The sequence below is a fragment of the Lissotriton vulgaris genome, chromosome 5 (assembly GCF_964263255.1).
Source record: "Lissotriton vulgaris chromosome 5, aLisVul1.2, whole genome shotgun sequence".
NCBI lineage: Eukaryota > Metazoa > Chordata > Amphibia > Caudata > Salamandridae > Lissotriton > Lissotriton vulgaris.
In genome coordinates, this window is record NC_141693.1 from 316,508,351 (window position 1) to 316,526,886 (window position 18,536).

Consider the following 18,536-nt stretch of genomic DNA (forward strand, 5'->3'; position numbering starts at 1 on the left):
ATCTATAATTGTTATTTTGTGCTATACTTATTCTAATTTCTACTAAGTGCTGATTCTGACAGTGGCCCATGTGGCCCTGTCCTGTACATAATCCCTTGTGAATATTGCCCTTGCCAGTTGGCACAATGTACATGTGTGACTTCTATCTGAGGTGTTTTTACAATACAAAAGTTATTTTATAATAACCTTGTGTGGAGTTCCTTTTGTGGTGTGCCTGGGATGTTGTTGCTGTTGTGTGCTGGCGCAAATGCTTTACACATTGCCTCCGAGTTTAGCCTTACGGCTCGTGCCAAGCTACCAGGGGGTGATCAGGGGTTATCTTGGCGTGTGACTCCCTTGCCCTGACTAGAATGGTGGTTTCTGCCTGGCTTTGGCGTCAGCCTTAGCCTACCAGAAATAGCCAGTTCTAACAACACTGTTGAGGTAAGCTGAGATGTCCAGTTAAATCAGAAGGCAGGGGGCATCTTTTTATATGTGGTCACAAGAGCATTGTTTAGATTTGTAAGATGGCTGTCTCATTGCTGTAGCTTGATTTTATATAGCAACATTCCTTGTCATTTGGTGGCCAATTCAGTTGCTATGGAGAACACTTACATCCTTGGATCTATTTCCTGACTGACTGCTCCCTCCAACAACAATTGCTGCTATCAGATTTATGCAATTGTTGACAGAATGATGAAAACCAAGAATTTATTCATTTATCAGATCTGAATTATTTAGTTGTTTCCACATTTGCCACTACATATCGTTCCTTTCAGTCACATTTGTGGATCTCTGTGGGTCTCCCTGTACTACTTCCATATGTGTTGTTCTTGTATGGATCATAGGTATCTAATTTAGGCACATTGACATAATCTATGGTTATTCTGAATATTTGTTGTGCTTCCGACCCTCCTGGACTTAAGGTGAATACCTTTGCTCTATAAATATGCACATTGATCACACGTAGAGTGGAAGCTAGATTTGATACCATTTTCCAACACCTCTGAACCTCAGGCTTCCTTGATTTTATTTTTACAACAATTCTTTCAATAAAAGAAACCTGAATGGCAGCAATACCATATAAAAGTATGTATTGGAAGGTGAAGCTTATACATTTTTCTGCGCTTCTTTTATATTGGCATTTTCTTCCCAAAATCTTTAGCAGCACAAATGCAAATGATTGCTTCCCTTAATCGGAATTTACAAACAGAATAAGATTTTCCGTATTTTTGATTCCATGCCCTATTCCACATAGACAAAGGCTTGTTGTAAGGATGGTGTATTCAACTGTGTTACTAGCACTCGTATTCTCTTCTGCATCTGCACTCTGCTCTCACTAGAGTGTTTAACTTCAAGTTTGCAATTGTAAGGTATACTATTTGGAGCAACCATTGTCCCAAATTGAAGTCCAGTGAATGCTGTCATTCAGAAACAATCACAAAATATAATTTTAGGATTTATTTGAAATTAAAGCGGGGGCTGCTTCAGAATTGTGGAAACAAAATAGTAAATAAATTGTAAATTGATACTTGTATACCGCACTACTCACCCGCAAGGGTCTCAAGGCGCTTGTACGAATACCGCTGTGGAACCCATCGTGGCTTTCCCTGTGAAGCGTCCACTCCTGGGCACCCCCAAAGTGGAGGCCAGGCATCCTTAGCGTTGTGGGGGCCATTGTGGAGATTAAGCAAGCTATTGCCCAGAGTTGCAGAGTGGGACTCCATGATTGGAATAGGCACCGAGGCGAGAATTATCAGGTCCGTGGAATTTTTGAGCCCAAGACACACCGAGGCGGAGAATTGAACCCTGGTCCCAGGCTAGACCTCTGCATCAGGGTCTGCCGCTCTAATCATTGAGCCACACTTCTCCACAAAAGAGCCATCTATGAACGAGAAAACAAGTAAACAAAAGAGGAAAAGGTAGTCCTTCTAGGAATGTCTATTTGTTTTTTCTTACAGGTACCCAAACATACGTCCCACCTATGGTACAAGATGTAGTGCCATGGAATGCCTCTGGAAGGGTTATGGCAAAACCTAATGCACGAAAGCCAGTCCCAAGAAAGATTTGGCAGGCTGATTGTCCAATGTTTTAGTTTTCCCTCTAGTGCCGGATAATGTTTTATACTTAGGTCCTTGAATGCATTCAGAACCTTGCTCCAAAAAGACATATGTACTGTTGAATAGGAAGTGAAAGAATAGGGGTCTCTGCTGGCTTCAGCCATAGGTTCTATATTACAGATGTTTGCATTTCCTCTCTAGATTTCCAAATGCAGAAGCAGATCTTACACATCGCTGATCTTCAGTGTGCATTCAGTAATGCTCATTTGTCTGCCAATTCATAACTTCTGTGCCAGACCATAACCTGGGTGTCCACATTAGTCCATGAGGGTTAGGACAAAGGCAGACTTTCAGGCTATTCATCAGTGGTTGTCTTGAAAGTTTTAGATCTAGTCCTCATATAGCCGTGCTTGACAGCCCTTCCCTAAAACCACCTTGCCATGTGCCTCAGCGCAAACGTGATCTCACTTTTTTAGCAGTATGAGGGGAAAACTTGATGTGTCAAAGGGTTTGCCCCTATCTGTGCCTATAGAGTAATGCTTTGATGTAGAAGATCATGGCTCTCTTCGTTGTAGGTCAAGCCTACTAGACCTCGCCCATGCTGTCTGTTAGGCATATTGCGGCTTACCAAGAACATAGAGGGATTTGGAGCCGCCCTTTGCTTACCCCTGGTTGGCTTTCCTTATCATTCTTTTTTGCCTTCTTCTTATTCGTGTCCCAGTTAGTCAATCTTGTTTTTGTTTCGACAAAAGAAACATTGCCTCGTTATTATTGCTTTGATTAGCAGGCAACTCTGCTTTCTTTCTTTGATTTTCAAGCACTACTTGTTTCTTTTGAGTTGAGCACGCTTGAGAGTCCATGTGTTTTTGAGCCGTCTCCCTCATCTACTTCTCTTTGCATTGCTCTGTCACCCCCCCACCCCTCACTATTCTGCTCACCAGCGTTCTTCTCCTAATTGCTTCCCCGACTCTCTCACCCCTTGTGTTGTTTAACTTGTCCCTTCTGCCCTCTCTGCTTTGTGTCCATTCAGCCACCCTCCTCTCTGTTGCTTTACAGTTTGTCCCCAACCTTTCCCATGTTGCTTCCGCATTTCCCCATGTTTCTTCAAGTACCCCATTTCTTCCGTTTGCCCCGCCCCTAACTCCCTGTCCTTCAATTTCTCCCCTAGCTCTTGGCTAACTTTAAATCAGTTTGGAAACAAAAAATCTCAGTTGAACATTCTAGTTCCTGCTAGCCTCGATCCATTGCTAAATTGAAAACATTTATTTTTATTTTTATTGAATTTGCATTGACCTATTTATGGAATGCAGCCTGCATTACAAACGTTTCCCATTTGGGAATGCAAGCACATGGATAGTGGTCTCCTGTTCCTTGTAGGTCTCCCCAATTAGGAGCCAATCATAAGGAGTCCTAAATAACAACCAGACAATTAGTATTCATTTGGCAGGTCGTTCTGTAATCCCGTGTGACAGTACACGAGAGACATTGCAAATTCAAACATAAATCTCAAAAAGATGTGCACAATTTATGACCACTTTTTGTGACTTGTCTTCTAATACATCTCTCCCAGAATTCCTTCATTTTTAGGGCTCGCCTGCTGATGCGCTTCTGCGCATCGCTGGCGAAGCTCTATTACGGCTTATCCAGTGTTGATCCACCACTGGCGATTCCAGTGGCGATTTCTTCAAGTGCATGTGCTTTTTAGGTCATTGCGCAAGCGCAAGCCCTAAAAAGCGCGTGCACAATGCCACCAGCCGCCTGCCTGCCTGCCTCGCATTACCAGATCAAAGGCAGCCCAGCCCCCTCCCACAAGCTTCTCAGCGTGTGCTCTGCCTCAGGCCGGCATTTCTCCTCCCCTCGGGCAAACAGATAGCCACAATAACACCCTCCCTGCTCCGCTTTTTTTCTCAATTTCTCCCCGTCTACACTTCCCATTAGGAGCCCTTCCTCCCCCCAGATAAGCTATCTCCATAAGAGATAAGCAGCTCTTCCACCATCTCAAACCCGTATTAGTGCTCCTCACTATGCATGTTTTTACTTAAAAAATCAGCACAATGCAGCAGTGTGACATCAAGCCAGGTTCATCGACATCACTGCAAAAGTAAAGTTTTTATTCCCCATTTCCTCTTCAAGAAAGTGACTGCGCATCAGCCTCTACGGATCAGAAAGCGGAGCCCCCCCACTGACTGGGCTGCGAGTCAAATTGCCATGTTTCACAAATTATGGTTTTCGTGGTCTTATTCTGGAGTAGCCCTGTTGGCAAGAGAGGAAAGAGCAAGGCTCTGACAGTCAGTCCTCCTCTGCTTCATAGTATGCCGCGCCACTATAGTAAGTTGAACAAGGGATATTATTTGACAGAAAGAGGCAACCTGCATCTATTCACGGAAATACATTGAGCAGTCTACATTTTTATTTTTTAAAGCTACATACAATGCACCATAACTATTCTAGGTCTACAAATGGAAATACATAACAAGCAATATTTTTATTTATTTTTTAAGAGGTGCATACTTAAAAAAATGATTACAAAAATTAAACATCAACTAGTAATTAAAAAACCTAGCAATTAAGATATGCCACGTCAAATAATAACTTTTGTCGCCAATTAATTATCAGTGTCTGGAATGGATATGGTCACACCCTCACTCACCCTCAACCCCTCACCCTCACTCACCCTCAACCCCTCACCCACACCCTCACTCACCCTCAACACCTCACCCTCAACCCCTCCCTCACGCTCACCCACCTTCACCCTCACTCACCCTCAACCCCTCACCCTCACTCACCCTCAACCCCTCACCCTCAACCCCTCACCCTCACTCACCCTCAACCCCTCACCCTCACTCACCCTCAACACCTCACTCACCCTCACGCTCACCCTCACGCTCACCCACCCTCACCCTCAACACCTCACCCTCAATCACCCTCAACCCCTCACCCTCACTCACCCTCACCCTCAACCCCTCACCCTCAACCCCTCACTCACCCTCACTCTCACTCATCCTCTATCACCCTCAACCCCTCACTCACCCTCAACCTCTCACCCTCACTCACCCTCAACCCCTCACCCTCACTCACCCTCAACCCCTCACCCTCACTCACCCTCAGCCCCTCACCCTCAACCCCTCACCCTCACCCTCACCCTCACTCACCCTCAACCCCTCACCCTCACTCACCCTCACCCACCCTCACTCACCCTCAACACCTCACCCTCACCCTCACTCACCCTCACTCACCCTCAGTCACCCTCAACCACTCACCCTCACATTCACTCACCCTCACTCACCCTCACTCACCCTCAACCCCTCACCCTCAACCCCTCACCCTCACTCACCCTCACTCACCCTCACTCACCCTCACTCACCCTCACTCACCCTCAACCCCTCACCCTCACTCACCCTCAACCCCTCACCCTCAACACCTCACCCTCACTCACCCTCAAACTCAACATACATACATACATACCCTCACTCACCCTCACTCACCCTCAACCACTCACCCTCACTCACCCTCACTCACCCTCAACCCCTCACCCTCACTCACCCTCACTCACCCTCAACACCTCACCCTCACTCACCCTCACCCTCACTCACCCGCACTCACCCTCACCCTCACTCACCCTCACTCACCCTCACCCTCACTCACCCTCACTCACCCTCACTCACCCTCAACCACTCACCCTCACTCACCCTCACCCTCACTCACCCTCACCCTCAACCCCTCACCCTCACTCACCCTCAACCCCTCACCCTCACCCTCACTCACCCTCAACCCCTCACTCACCCTCACTCTCACTCATCCTCACTCAACCTCAACCCCTCACCCTCACTCACCCTCACCCACCCTCAACCCCTCACCCTAACTCACCCTCACCCTCACTCACCCTCAACCCCTCACCCTCACTCACCCTCACTCACCCTCACTCACCCTCAACCCCTCACCCTCACTCACCCTCACCCACCCTCACTCACCCTCACTCACCCTCACCCTCACTCACCCTCACCCTCACTCACCCTCACTCACCCTCAACCTCACTCACCCTCACCCACCCTCAACCCCTCATCCTCACTCACCCTCACCCTCACTCACCCTCAACCCCTCACCCTCACCCTCACTCACCCTCACCCAACCTCAACCCCTCACCCTCAATACCTCACCCTCACTCACCCTCACCCTCACCCAACCCCTCACCCTCAATACCTCACCCTCACTCACCCTCACTCACCCTCAACCCCTCACCCTCACTCACCCTCAACCCCTCACCCACACCATCACTCACCCTCACTCGCCCTCACACGCCCTCACTCACCCTCACTCACCCTCACTCACCCTCACTCACCCTCACTCACCCTCACTCACCCTCACTCACCCTCACTCACCCTCAACCTCAACCTCACTCACCCTCACCCAGCCTCAACCCCTCATCCTCACTCACCCTCACTCACCCTCAACCCCTCACCCTCACTCACCCTCAACCCCTCACCCTCACCCTCACTCACCCTCACCCTCACTCACCCTCAACCCCTCACCCTCAATCCCTCACCCTCAATCCCTCACCCTCAGTCACCCTCACCCTCACCCTCACTCACCCTCAACCCCTCACCCTCACTCACCCTCAACCCCCTCACCCTCAACCCCTCACCCACACCCTCACTCACCCTCACTCACCCTCACTCACCCTCACTCGCCCTCACTCGCCCTCACTCGCCCTCACTCACCCTCACTCACCCTCACTCACCCTCACCCTCACTCACCCTCAACACCTCACCCTCACTCACCCTCAATGCCTCACCCTCACTCACCCTCAACACCTCACCCTCACTCACCCTCAACCCCTAACTCACCCTCACTCTAACTCACCCTCACTCACCCTCAACACCTCCCTCACCCTCACTCACCCTCACCCACCCTCAACCCCTCACCCTAACTCACCCTCACCCTCACTCACCCTCAACCCCTCACCCTCACTCACCCTCAACCCCTCACCCTCACTCACCCTCAACCCCTCATCCTCACCCTCACTCACTCTCACTCACCCTCAACCCCTCATCCTCACCCTCACAAGGCGAGAGTATTGGCACTTATCCGCTCTTTATCCACACTGCAAGGAATCGTGGCGATTCCTTGCAGTGCACGAGAAATTTAAGCTCAATGCGCATGCGCATTGAGCTTAAATGCGCGTGCACATGCCCCCAGCCGCCTACTCTCTCTCACAGCCTCCCCCAGCTCCGCCCCCTCACTACTTGATTGCACGGCCGCTAGGCCGTGCCTCCCCTACTCTCCTCCCCCCTCCTCCTCTCCTCCCCTGCCTGCCTGCCGCATTTCTCCTCCCCCCTCCCCTCTCTTCCCTCCGTCTCGTTTGTTTAATTTAACCCGCTCCGCCCCCTCCCCTTCCCGCCGCCTCTCCCTACCCGTCTTTTTGTTTCTTTTCTTGTTGTTGTTGTTGTTGTAAATCTAACCCAGTAATAACAGTGGGATGGAAATTGATTTTGGCTGTTCTTGGACGACTCCTAAACCTCCCTAGGTCATCACGGGCAGCTTGAGTGCATTATGATTTGCACGATTTCAAGGCAGGGCTGCCATTTGAAACGTAAGTGCCCTGTATTTTAAATTGATTTCGCTGAGGTTTAAACCCTCTTTTCGGACTACTCAGTCTTGTTTTTCACTTGAATATAAGGCGTGTGTGTGTGGAAACTTTGTCCTCCTGCTTCGATGTATATCTCCAAAAATACGTGGTTACTTGCATCGTTTGGTTCATTCTAGGTATGTTCTTAACTGGGATCTCTTGTGACAGTCCACGCGTTTTAAGTGGCAACCCCCATGCCAGATAGCCCCCTCCCTCTCCGTGACTGTGTTTTTATATTTTGTCATTTGGAAACTACTGCTACTCTTCCTTGATTAGATACGTATTTTCTGTCCAAGCCTTTTGGATAAAATGCTTGTATAGCCGCATTTCCAGCTTCTAACCTAATCGTTCATCAATTCCCTCAAACGTTTTGCGTTGTATATTTTCACACCTTTACCTACACGAATGTATGCTCTTAACATTCGTTGAGGATTATCGTTTTACTACATTTTGATTGAGTTCCCAAGCCCATTGCATTTTAGATTATATTTGGGATAGTTGCTAAACGTGTTTTTTGGATGCTTTGGTATGTCCACTTTTTAGAAATGGAATGAGAATGTAATTAGCAAGAAAGTGGACTGGGTGAATGGGTTACATGGGACTAAGTCACTTGAGTTTTACACCCCATCGGATCAAGATGTCACCTAAAGATTTGCATTTGCAAGGTTTGATTGGGCCAAACAATATTGCTGTATTCCTGCTGGAGTATATAGCATTATTTTGTTTCAGCCCTGTTGCAGAATATTGCACTTCTCTATTTTATTAATACCCCCTGTGTTTTGTGGCACAAACATTGAAATTGTGCTGCACACATTTGCATTTTTTTGCAGCAATATTTTGGAATTTTATTTTACTGATGTCCCTTAGTTTACCACAGTTTAAAGCCCCCGAAAAGTTATTCTCCTGTCATTAACTTACCCTGCCATAACCCTCCTATATCACCACCATCCCACTTGTCACCATCCTCAGCAAGCACCTCCTGTGATAGTGTCTTCCTCTGCCACCACAGTCATGTCATCACCTTTCCTTGCCATTCCCGTTATGTCACCACTCCTCCTCCCATGACCTGTCACTTAGCTTGCTCTGCCATCACCCTCCATGCTTCTCTGCCTTTACATCTCGCTAGTAATCATCTCGCTCTGTCCTAACCTCCCTCTATATCGCCTTCACCGTCCCGTTATCACACTTTTATGCCATTGCCAAGCTTTTCAGCCATAGTAATACAACATTGATTGGAACGCACAGTAAACACTTAATATTTTAGCTAATTTTGTGGTAACTCATCTTATACTGCATTCACCTGCCTTTTGTACAGCGTGCGATAACATTTTCTATTTTTATTGTGGCAGCCTATTTTATACAGTCTGTAATACACTGTTTAAACTCCTGGTATGTGTTCATAGTACTTTGTCAGACGGGGCCCTCATATAACCATAGATACACAATGCTATTCCCAGGTGCACCAACCAGGATTCAGATCTGCGACCCTCCGGCTACACTGACAGAAACCTGAACTGATTGCAATAACCAGCTGGGTTTTCCTAGCAGATCAATGCATTTCTCAAAGATGAGTCTAACTTGCATTTGTCATTTTAAAGTGTGTGCATCACGTGCTATATACAATTACCTCTAGGTGGAAGGCCAACAAAATAGTTCCCAAATATTTTGTTTGTGTCTGACCCGCCCCCTTTGTGTTCAGTATCAGTATCATAGTCCCATACATTTTTTAAAACTCTTTAACCACTGCTTATAAGTTAATAATCAAATTATACACTTTTGTTTTGTGTGTGCACCATATCACAGTAAGTTAAAATAAATATGCTGCACAGATAAGAGGCGGGTGCAGTGCTTGTGCTCTGCCCAATGATCATTTTAGGAGGGAAGAGGTGTGGAGGAAGTCCACGTCTTGCTTGTCCGACCTGCACGCATACCTGCAGTGAGAACTGAGCCTGTCCTATGCAGGTAAACAGTCTGTAAAATATGAAAAGGCGTGGACATAGCGGCAGCTATGACACTTAGACGCGCTGACCTGCTCCTGCAGAGAACAAAATTGTACTGATTTATTAATTTCGCTACTTTCAAAACAAAACCCATAAATCAAAAAAATGTCCCTTACAATACCAATAACTCAAAATTTCCTAATGCCAGACCTATTGCATTGCTGTGCGTCTCTCCTCTGCTGCACTCTCCTGCTCTCTAGAGATGTGGCCTAACCACCAGAACTGCAATCTAAGTAACGTAAATACAAAACATGTTGCATTCCAAATGCTATACGTGTCACATTCGCAAAAGTTAAAACTATTGACGTTGTAAATAACAAAGCTATCAATTTAACTATTTTAAAAACCAACAAATAAATAAAAGATTTGTCATTTACAAAACCAATAGCTCCAACTTTTCTAATGCTCACCCTCACTCACCCTCACTCACCCTCAACACCTCACCCTCAACCTCACTCACCCTCAACCCCTCACCCTCAACAACTCACTCACCCTCACTCACGCTCACCCACCCTCACCCTCACTCACCCTCAACACCTCACCCTCACTCACTCTCAACCCTTCACCCTCACTCACCCTCAACACCTCACCCTCAACCTCAACCCCTCACCCACCCTCACCCTCACTCACCCTCACTCTCACTCACCCTCAACACCTCCCTCACCCTCACTCACCCTCAACACCTCACCCTCAACCTCAACCCCTCACCCACCCTCACCCTCACTCACCCTCACTCTCACTCACCCTCAACCCCTCACCCTCACTCACCCTCAACCCCTCACCCTCACTCACCCTCACCCACCCTCACCCTCACTCACCCTCAACCCCTCACCCTCACACAGTGCAATAGGTCTCAGACCATTTCAGTTAGAGCTTTAAGAAATGTTTATGGCTTTTTTTATTTGTAATTCTTTAGCATTGGCTACAGGAAACAAAAATGCTAAACATTTACAAAAAAACCCATAAACAATTCTAAAAGCACTAACTCTAATGGTGCGAGACCTATTGCATTTCCAATTTCCACTCACCCTCACCCTCACTCACCCTCAACCTCACTCACCCTCACCCACCCTCAACCCCTCATCCTCACTCACCCTCACCCTCACTCACCCTCAACCCCTCACCCTCACTCACCCTCACCCAACCTCAACCCCTCACCCTCAATACCTCACCCTCACTCACCCTCACCCTCACCCAACCCCTCACCCTCAATACCTCACCCTCACTCACCCTCACTCACCCTCAACCCCTCACCCTCACTCACCCTCAACCCCTCACCCACACCATCACTCACCCTCACTCGCCCTCACACGCCCTCACTCACCCTCACTCACCCTCACTCACCCTCAACCTCACTCACCCTCACCCAGCCTCAACCCCTCATCCTCACTCACCCTCACTCACCCTCAACCCCTCACCCTCACTCACCCTCAACCCCTCACCCTCACCCTCACTCACCCTCACCCTCACTCACCCTCAACCCCTCACCCTCAATCCCTCACCCTCAATCCCTCACCCTCAGTCACCCTCACCCTCACCCTCACTCACCCTCAACCCCTCACCCTCACTCACCCTCAACCCCCTCACCCTCAACCCCTCACCCACACCGTCACTCACCCTCACTCACCCTCACTCACCCTCACTCACCCTCACTCACCCTCACTCACCCTCACTCACCCTCACTCGCCCTCACTCGCCCTCACTCGCCCTCACTCGCCCTCACTCGCCCTCACTCACCCTCACTCACCCTCACCCTCACTCACCCTCAACACCTCACCCTCACTCACCCTCAATGCCTCACCCTCACTCACCCTCAACACCTCACCCTCAACCCCTAACTCACCCTCACTCTAACTCACCCTCACTCACCCTCAACACCTCCCTCACCCTCACTCACCCTCACCCACCCTCAACCCCTCACCCTAACTCACCCTCACCCTCACTCACCCTCAACCCCTCACCCTAACTCACCCTCAACCCCTCACCCTCACTCACCCTCAACCCCTCATCCTCACCCTCACTCACCCTCACTCACCCTCAACCCCTCATCCTCACCCTCACTCACCCTCACTCACCCTCACTCACCCTCACTCACCCTCACCCTCACCCTCACCCTCACTCACCCTCACCCTCACTCACCCTCACCCTCACTCACCCTCAACCTCACTCACCCTCACCCACCCTCAACCCCTCATCCTCACTCACTCTCACTCACCCTCACTCACCCTCAACCCCTCACCCTCACTCACCCTCAACCCCTCACCCTCACTCACCCTCAACCCCTCATCCTCACCCTCACTCACCCTCACTCACCCTCACTCACATTCACCCTCACCCTCACTCACCCTCACTCACCCTCACTCACCCTCACTCACCCTCACCCTCACTCACCCTCACCCTCACTCACCCTCACCCTCACTCACCCTCACTCACATTCACCCTCACTCACCCTCACTCACCCTCACTCACCCTCACTCACCCTCACTCTCACTCACCCTCACCCTCACCCTCCCTCACCCTCACCCACCCTCACTCACCCTCACCCACCCTCAACCCCTCATCCTCACTCACCCTCATCCTCACTCACCCTCACCCTCAACCCCTCACCCTCACTCACCCTCAACACCTCACCCTCACTCACCCTCACCCTCACTCACCCTCAACCCCTCACCCTCAATCCCTCACCCTCACTCATCCTCACTCACAACCCCTCACCCTCACTCACCCTCAACCCCTCACCCTCACCATCACTCACCCTCACTCACCCTCACTCACCCTCACTCACCCTCACTCACCCTCTCTCACCCTCAACACCTCACCCTCACTCACCCTCAACCCCTCACCCTCACTCACCCTCACCCTCTCTCACCCTCAACACCTCACCCTCACTCACCCTCACTCACTCTCAACCCCTCACCCACCCTCACCCTCACTCACCCTCAACACCTCACCCTCACTCACCCTCAACCTCTCACCCTCCCTCACCCTCAACCCCTCACCCTCCCTCACCCTCAACCCCTCACTCACCCTCACTCTCACTCACCCTCACTCACCCTCAACCCCTCAGCCTCACCCTCACCCTCACCCTCACTCACCCTCAACACCTCACCCTCACTCACCCTCACTCACTCTCAACCCCTCACCCACCCTCACCCTCACTCACCCTCAACACCTCACCCTCACCCTCACTCACCCTCAACCCCTCACCCTCCCTCACCCTCAACCCCTCACCCTCCCTCACCCTCAACCCCTCACCCTCAACCCCTCCCCCTCGACCCCTCCCCCTCAACCCCTCACCCTCACTCAGCCTCACTCACCCTCAACACCTCACCCTCACTCACCCTCAACACCTCACCCTCACTCACCCTCAACACCTCACCCTCAACCCCTCACCCTCACCCACCCTCACAACACATATTGTGTTACAATAGGTGTCACATTTGCAAAAGATAAAACTATTGGCATTGTAAATAACAAAGCTATTAATTCGCTATTTTCAAAACAAGCACATAAATAAAAAATGTGTCCTTTACAATACCAATAGCTCAAACTTTCCTAATGCAAGACCTATTGCATTGCTGTGCTTCTCTCCCCTGCTGCACTCTCCTGCTCTCTAGAGATGTGGCCTAACGACAAGAGCTGCCATCTAAGTCACGTAAATACAAAATATGTTGCATTCCAAATGCTATAGGTGTCACATTCGCAAAAGTTATAACTATTGGCATTGTAAATGACAAAGCCATCAATTTAGCAATTTTAAAAACCAACAAATAAATAACATATGTCATTTACAATACCAATAACTCCAACTTTTCTAATGCGAGACCTATTGCATTTCCAATGCTTGTTTTCTAAAGTGGTATTTCAGATTCACACACACAGGATGCTTTTAAATATATTAAAGTAACATCCACGCCAATGGCTAATTCATTTAATTAAATTCCTCTGATAAATAAAATAAAAATGCCACTTCATCTGTCTCTGAAGAATTTATTTTAAAATGTAATTTCTAAAATTATTCTTAGAAAAGTTTCTCCTTCCCTTATTAACACTCTTCATCAGTATGCTATTGCGAGAGATGATTTTCAAGGTAATGCCTTGTGTTGTGGTTATAAAATGGTGTTTCTGTGTAAGGTGTTGCTACCAGTACCTATTTTCCTGGGAAACTCCTTTCAGCAGTCCCAGTTTTTGAGTGGTTCATTAACCTCTGATAGGCCACTTCCTGCCTTTGTAGAATAACTTTTGCTTTTCAGGGATGCAATGTAGCTGGCTTTGCTTTCTTCTCCCTTCACATATTAAAACCTGTTGAGTGTTTATTGGTGCGTGGTTGTGGAGATCTGTTAATTTGTGCTTCTGGAAAGAGTAAACTATACTTTGCTAACGTTTTTAGAACATAAACCTAAATTGTAACCTTGAATAAGTTTGCAGTCAGCCTTTTGTTTCCTACTGTAAAGTTTTCTGATGCAATGGGGGCTGTCTTTTTTCCAAAACACATGAATGTGTTTCAAATCTGCATGGGGTTGGACCTTTAGCTGAGATCAAAACACAAGTACAGAAAGGAAACTAATTTGGTGTTCAGAAGGGGGATGTGTGTGCTGCTTCCACATTACCCCATGTTTTATCAGACACTCCATTTCTTTCGTCCTCTCCTCCCTCTTCCATTGCCCCCAGCTCCCTTGAATCACTAAAAAAAATCTTTCCTTTTTAGTTACCTATCCAACTTGAATCGGTACCAAAAGCAGCGGCGTAATTTCATAGGTGTATATGTGTGGTGCGCCCACATAAAAGTCGCACAGTCAAAGGCTTATTTTAAAAAACTTTAGACACCTTGCACTGCATCATGGATGGTGTGTAGCATAGCTAAAAAATAATGACAAAGCCAATTGATCACCATGTTGTGACCTATTGACTTTAGCTGTGCTTGCTAGCTTCTACCTATGTCTCGTGTTGACTACTTTCTTTGGTGCCAAAATCTGAGCATCACATCTCATGTAATTTTGGTTGAAAAGAAATGGAGGCATGATGTGATCCAGCTGAGCTTCCACAAAACCTTAAAGCTCTCTGTGGCACTTCTTGTGGTTGCTTGAGCTGCTTATTGTTGAAATCCACGAACACAAGGTAATACATCCAATGGGTAAAGGTTTCAGAGACAAGACAGATTGATGTGACTATAGCAAAAACTCTCTATCTTTCAAATCTGCATGAGGCTGGACCTTTAGTGAAGGTCAAAAGTACTGAAAGAACAACAATTTGGTGTTCAGAAGGAGATGTGTGTATCTCTTGCAGTGGACAGCGGAGTTCGAGCATTTTGTCTAACGCCCGGTGGAGCTGCTCTGTTCAGTTAATTGAGGAGATCGACCTTGGTTCATCCCCTGACCGTCACCTGCTAAGCCGGACACTGGACACAGTTTTCTCCCCTTCTCCCTGTCTCGCCCTCCCCCCTCTGCTTATTGCTGCTGTTCTGCCTTTTCCCTGTCTCCTTTCTTTCCATCTTTCATTCCCATGCCTGTTGAAGCTTCCTAGATAGGCTATAGGGGAGAGTTGCTTTGGATTTCCTCCCTGGCCGTCACCTACCCTTCCGGTCTTTGGGCCGACTTTCCCTTTTATCTCTTATTCCATCTTCCCCCTCGTCCTCTCCCTTCTCACTCCCCCTTCTCACTCCCCCTCTCCTCCTTCCCTCTCTACTTGTCTCGCCCGGAGTACACATGATATCTACCCTGACAGCGGAGTCCGAGCTTATTGACCGATGCCCGGTGGAGCTGCTATGTTCAGCTAATGAGGAGATCGGCCTTGGTTCATACCCTGACCGTCACCTGCCCAGCTGGGCCTTGGGCACAGTTTCTCCCCTTCTCCCTATCTCGCCCAACTGCCCCCCCCCCATCGTATTTCTGGCACTCTGCTTTCTCCTCGTCGCTTTTCTTTCCAGCTGTCGGACCGATGCCCGTTAGAACTTCCTAGTGCGCTATAGAGGAGCAGTCTTTGGGCTAACTTTCCCTTTATCTCTTTTCCATCTTCCCCCTCGTCCTCTCCCTTCTCACTTCACCTCTCCCCTTTCCCTCTCTATTTGTCTTTCCGGACATTGGATACAGTTCTTCCTCGTCTCTCTGCTATGGCTCCTTCCTCCCCTCCTTTCCTATATATTGTCTCAACCTCATTGTTTGTTTAATGTACCTTACTACTTTGTAATGCAACATTCCTCTGTTATAGTGCTCTGATACCGATGAGTCTAGCCAGCGCATTTTAATCCTTTTGATGTACCTTCTAATTCAACGTTCCCCTGGTTATGCGCTCTGATAACTCTGGGTCTACATAGCGCTATATAACCTTCAAAAATAAAATAAAAAATATGTTTTCCTGAACACTGAGACCTGTGCAACATGGCTGATGACCGGTGGAGCTGCTTGACAACTAATGAGGAGATTGGCCCTGGTTTCCCCCTTGACCGTCACCTACCCAGCTGGACATTGGGCATTGTTCCGCCTCGTCTCCCCGCTATTACTCCTTCCTAACCGCCCTCCTACGAAATATTGAATCATTGTTCATGTGTATTGTACCTTACTATGCTCTTGTATCTGATGTAACTTGTAATGCAACAATCCTAAATGTAAAGCGCTCTGATACCCTCTTGGGTCAAGTTCGCGCTATATAAAACTTTATAAATAAATAAATACCTAAAACCTGTACCTTATTGTATTCTCGTTCTGTAGGTGGAGAAAAAGTGCTTCTGCATTTCATACAGGATTCTCCTGGAGACCACATTCCACTGGAAACCATCATCCAAACACTTGGGATCAAAGCAGACGGTGTGCAGGAAAGTCAAAGACCCCAGGTATGGGCTTGAATGCCCTTTCTGTGTTTACCAAAGTAGATCAGTAGTTATGGCTTTCAGATCAGCACCATGACCATTGCAGGGTTTGCACCAGATATTCGATGATTGGTGGCCTCAAGAGCTGGATTTTGATTGGCTGATGTTAAATGTCATAGCGATTGGTTATGACTGATATATGTCAGCCTGAAGATATAGACCTATATTGATTTTAGTTTTTCTTGTGCTCCAGGCAATAGATTTAGGAAACTAATCGAAGTACTGGTGATTAGTCTAGTCTAGGTTTTTTCTTTATAGATCCACAGGTGGGTGCTGAACCGCTTCATGTAGGGGAGCGGAGCCCATTGCAGGTTCATGGCTGATCTAAAGACACAAGGAGATGATGGACGGAGCGCTGAAACTTTTCAATCACTCACCCCCAGTCACTGATCTGCGTTGAATCCATCATCATTCTTTAGCTCAATCCGCCACCTCATTTCAGACCCATCTATCTGCAAATCAGTCTTGAGCCTGAGCCTCATGGAACAGTCCAGCCTGAACTGCCAAGCCAGGCATCCTGGGATCGGTTTCTGGGTAACACCCTTCATCAGTCAGACTCGCTTGAATCCAGTGGCAAAGTGAGCAAGGGGCCCATGTCTGGGCATACCCTGCCAATTTAGGGCGAACAAAGGAAACACAAGGAGATGATGGACGTAGTGCTGAAACTAAATCTAAAGAATGCCTTCGCATTACCGACGGCATGGTGGCAGACAAATTGATTAACCATGTTAGGAGGAACATACTGCTGCAATTTTATTGACCTTATTCAAGTCCTCCAAGACTCACACCATCAGCTATAACATTAGCAAGTGTAACCCTTGCAACAAGTGCCCTTCCCCATAATCTGGACTAGTGTATGAAAATATGAATCCAGATAGTAAGAGTTACTTGGATGCAAACTCGGCGCTGGGTTGATATCTTACCAAACTGGATGCCTGCTATGTTTGGCTGTGAAGTTTTCTCCTTGTATCTTTGCATAATTTAATCAGAAGCCTGAATGTTGAATAGCAAAACACATTTAAAATGATTACCTTTTTCTGTTTTTCACAGTGCACCAATGATGTTTGCACGAGATAGCCAGAAAAACTCATGAAGGAAACGGAAAGAGTGCCTATGTGCAGTTTGAAGGAAACCTAGTCATGCGAGGAGCACTGTAGCTGTGTTTGCTCTGTGTCCTGGTAGCATCATTACTTGGACAGCTGTGCAGACGAAATCACAGGTGTCATGAAGTTGGGTGAATTATCTGCATATATGCAATAGCAAGACTGTTTGTGAAGAAACCAGATGTGTGGTATACCAGAATTATTGAACATTGACATTTACTGTGTTCATAGCCTGGCACGTACTCCTTTTACAGTCTTCGGAACAGCAGTCAAATCATTTAATGTCTTGCATTTATTTAAATAAATTCCTACTTATTGCAAATGCCATGCAGTTTCGACTGATTTGTTTATGCCAACAGAATGAAATGTTGCACAAAACTACAAGCCGCAATTGAAAGCCATGACTTTAGACACACAATCTAGGGTACTGTCGTTGTGCATGTAAACTCCCTGCACACATTCAACACAAGTGGGATGGCTTATGAATTCTGCAGTACATCATTGAAGTGTAACTTACAGCTTTCAGTGATTTTTGGATTGAAAATGTGGCAAAAGGAGGGAGTTGCAAATAAAAATAATAATAATTCCTGGTGATTTGGGATTTGCAGCACAACTTTGACCTAGTTCAATATCTGGGTAATAAGCAACAGAACATAACTAAGTCTGACCTACTCCTTAAAAATTGGCATAGAGCTGCGTTTTTATATGCTTTAACACAGCCCCAAGCTGCCGCTTGTAGAATGGTCAGCTGCTTCTCTCTCATAATTGCTAATTTTATTTGAATTCCAGTGCTGTTTCATTTACTTTGTGTTGCTGCCAAACTGATGAGAGGGGCTGGTGAAGTATTTAAGTCTAATATGAAGCAATACTGACCTATGTTTCTATATTTCTTGTTTGCTACCT

General features: G+C 47.6%; 1 protein-coding gene across 1 annotated transcript in view; it reads left to right on the forward strand.

Annotated features, from left to right (window-relative positions):
* The window catches only part of PRXL2B (peroxiredoxin like 2B), a 61,758-nt gene extending 43,798 nt beyond the window's left edge, over nucleotides 1–17,960 (forward strand). The window contains exons 6-7 of the mRNA XM_086921552.1: nucleotides 16,373–16,494; nucleotides 17,581–17,960. Of these exons, the coding sequence (XP_086777678.1) occupies nucleotides 16,373–16,494; nucleotides 17,581–17,607 (149 nt within the window). The 3' untranslated portion in view covers nucleotides 17,608–17,960. The remainder of the gene's footprint in view (nucleotides 1–16,372; nucleotides 16,495–17,580) is intronic.
* The last annotated feature ends 576 nt before the right edge of the window (nucleotides 17,961–18,536 follow it).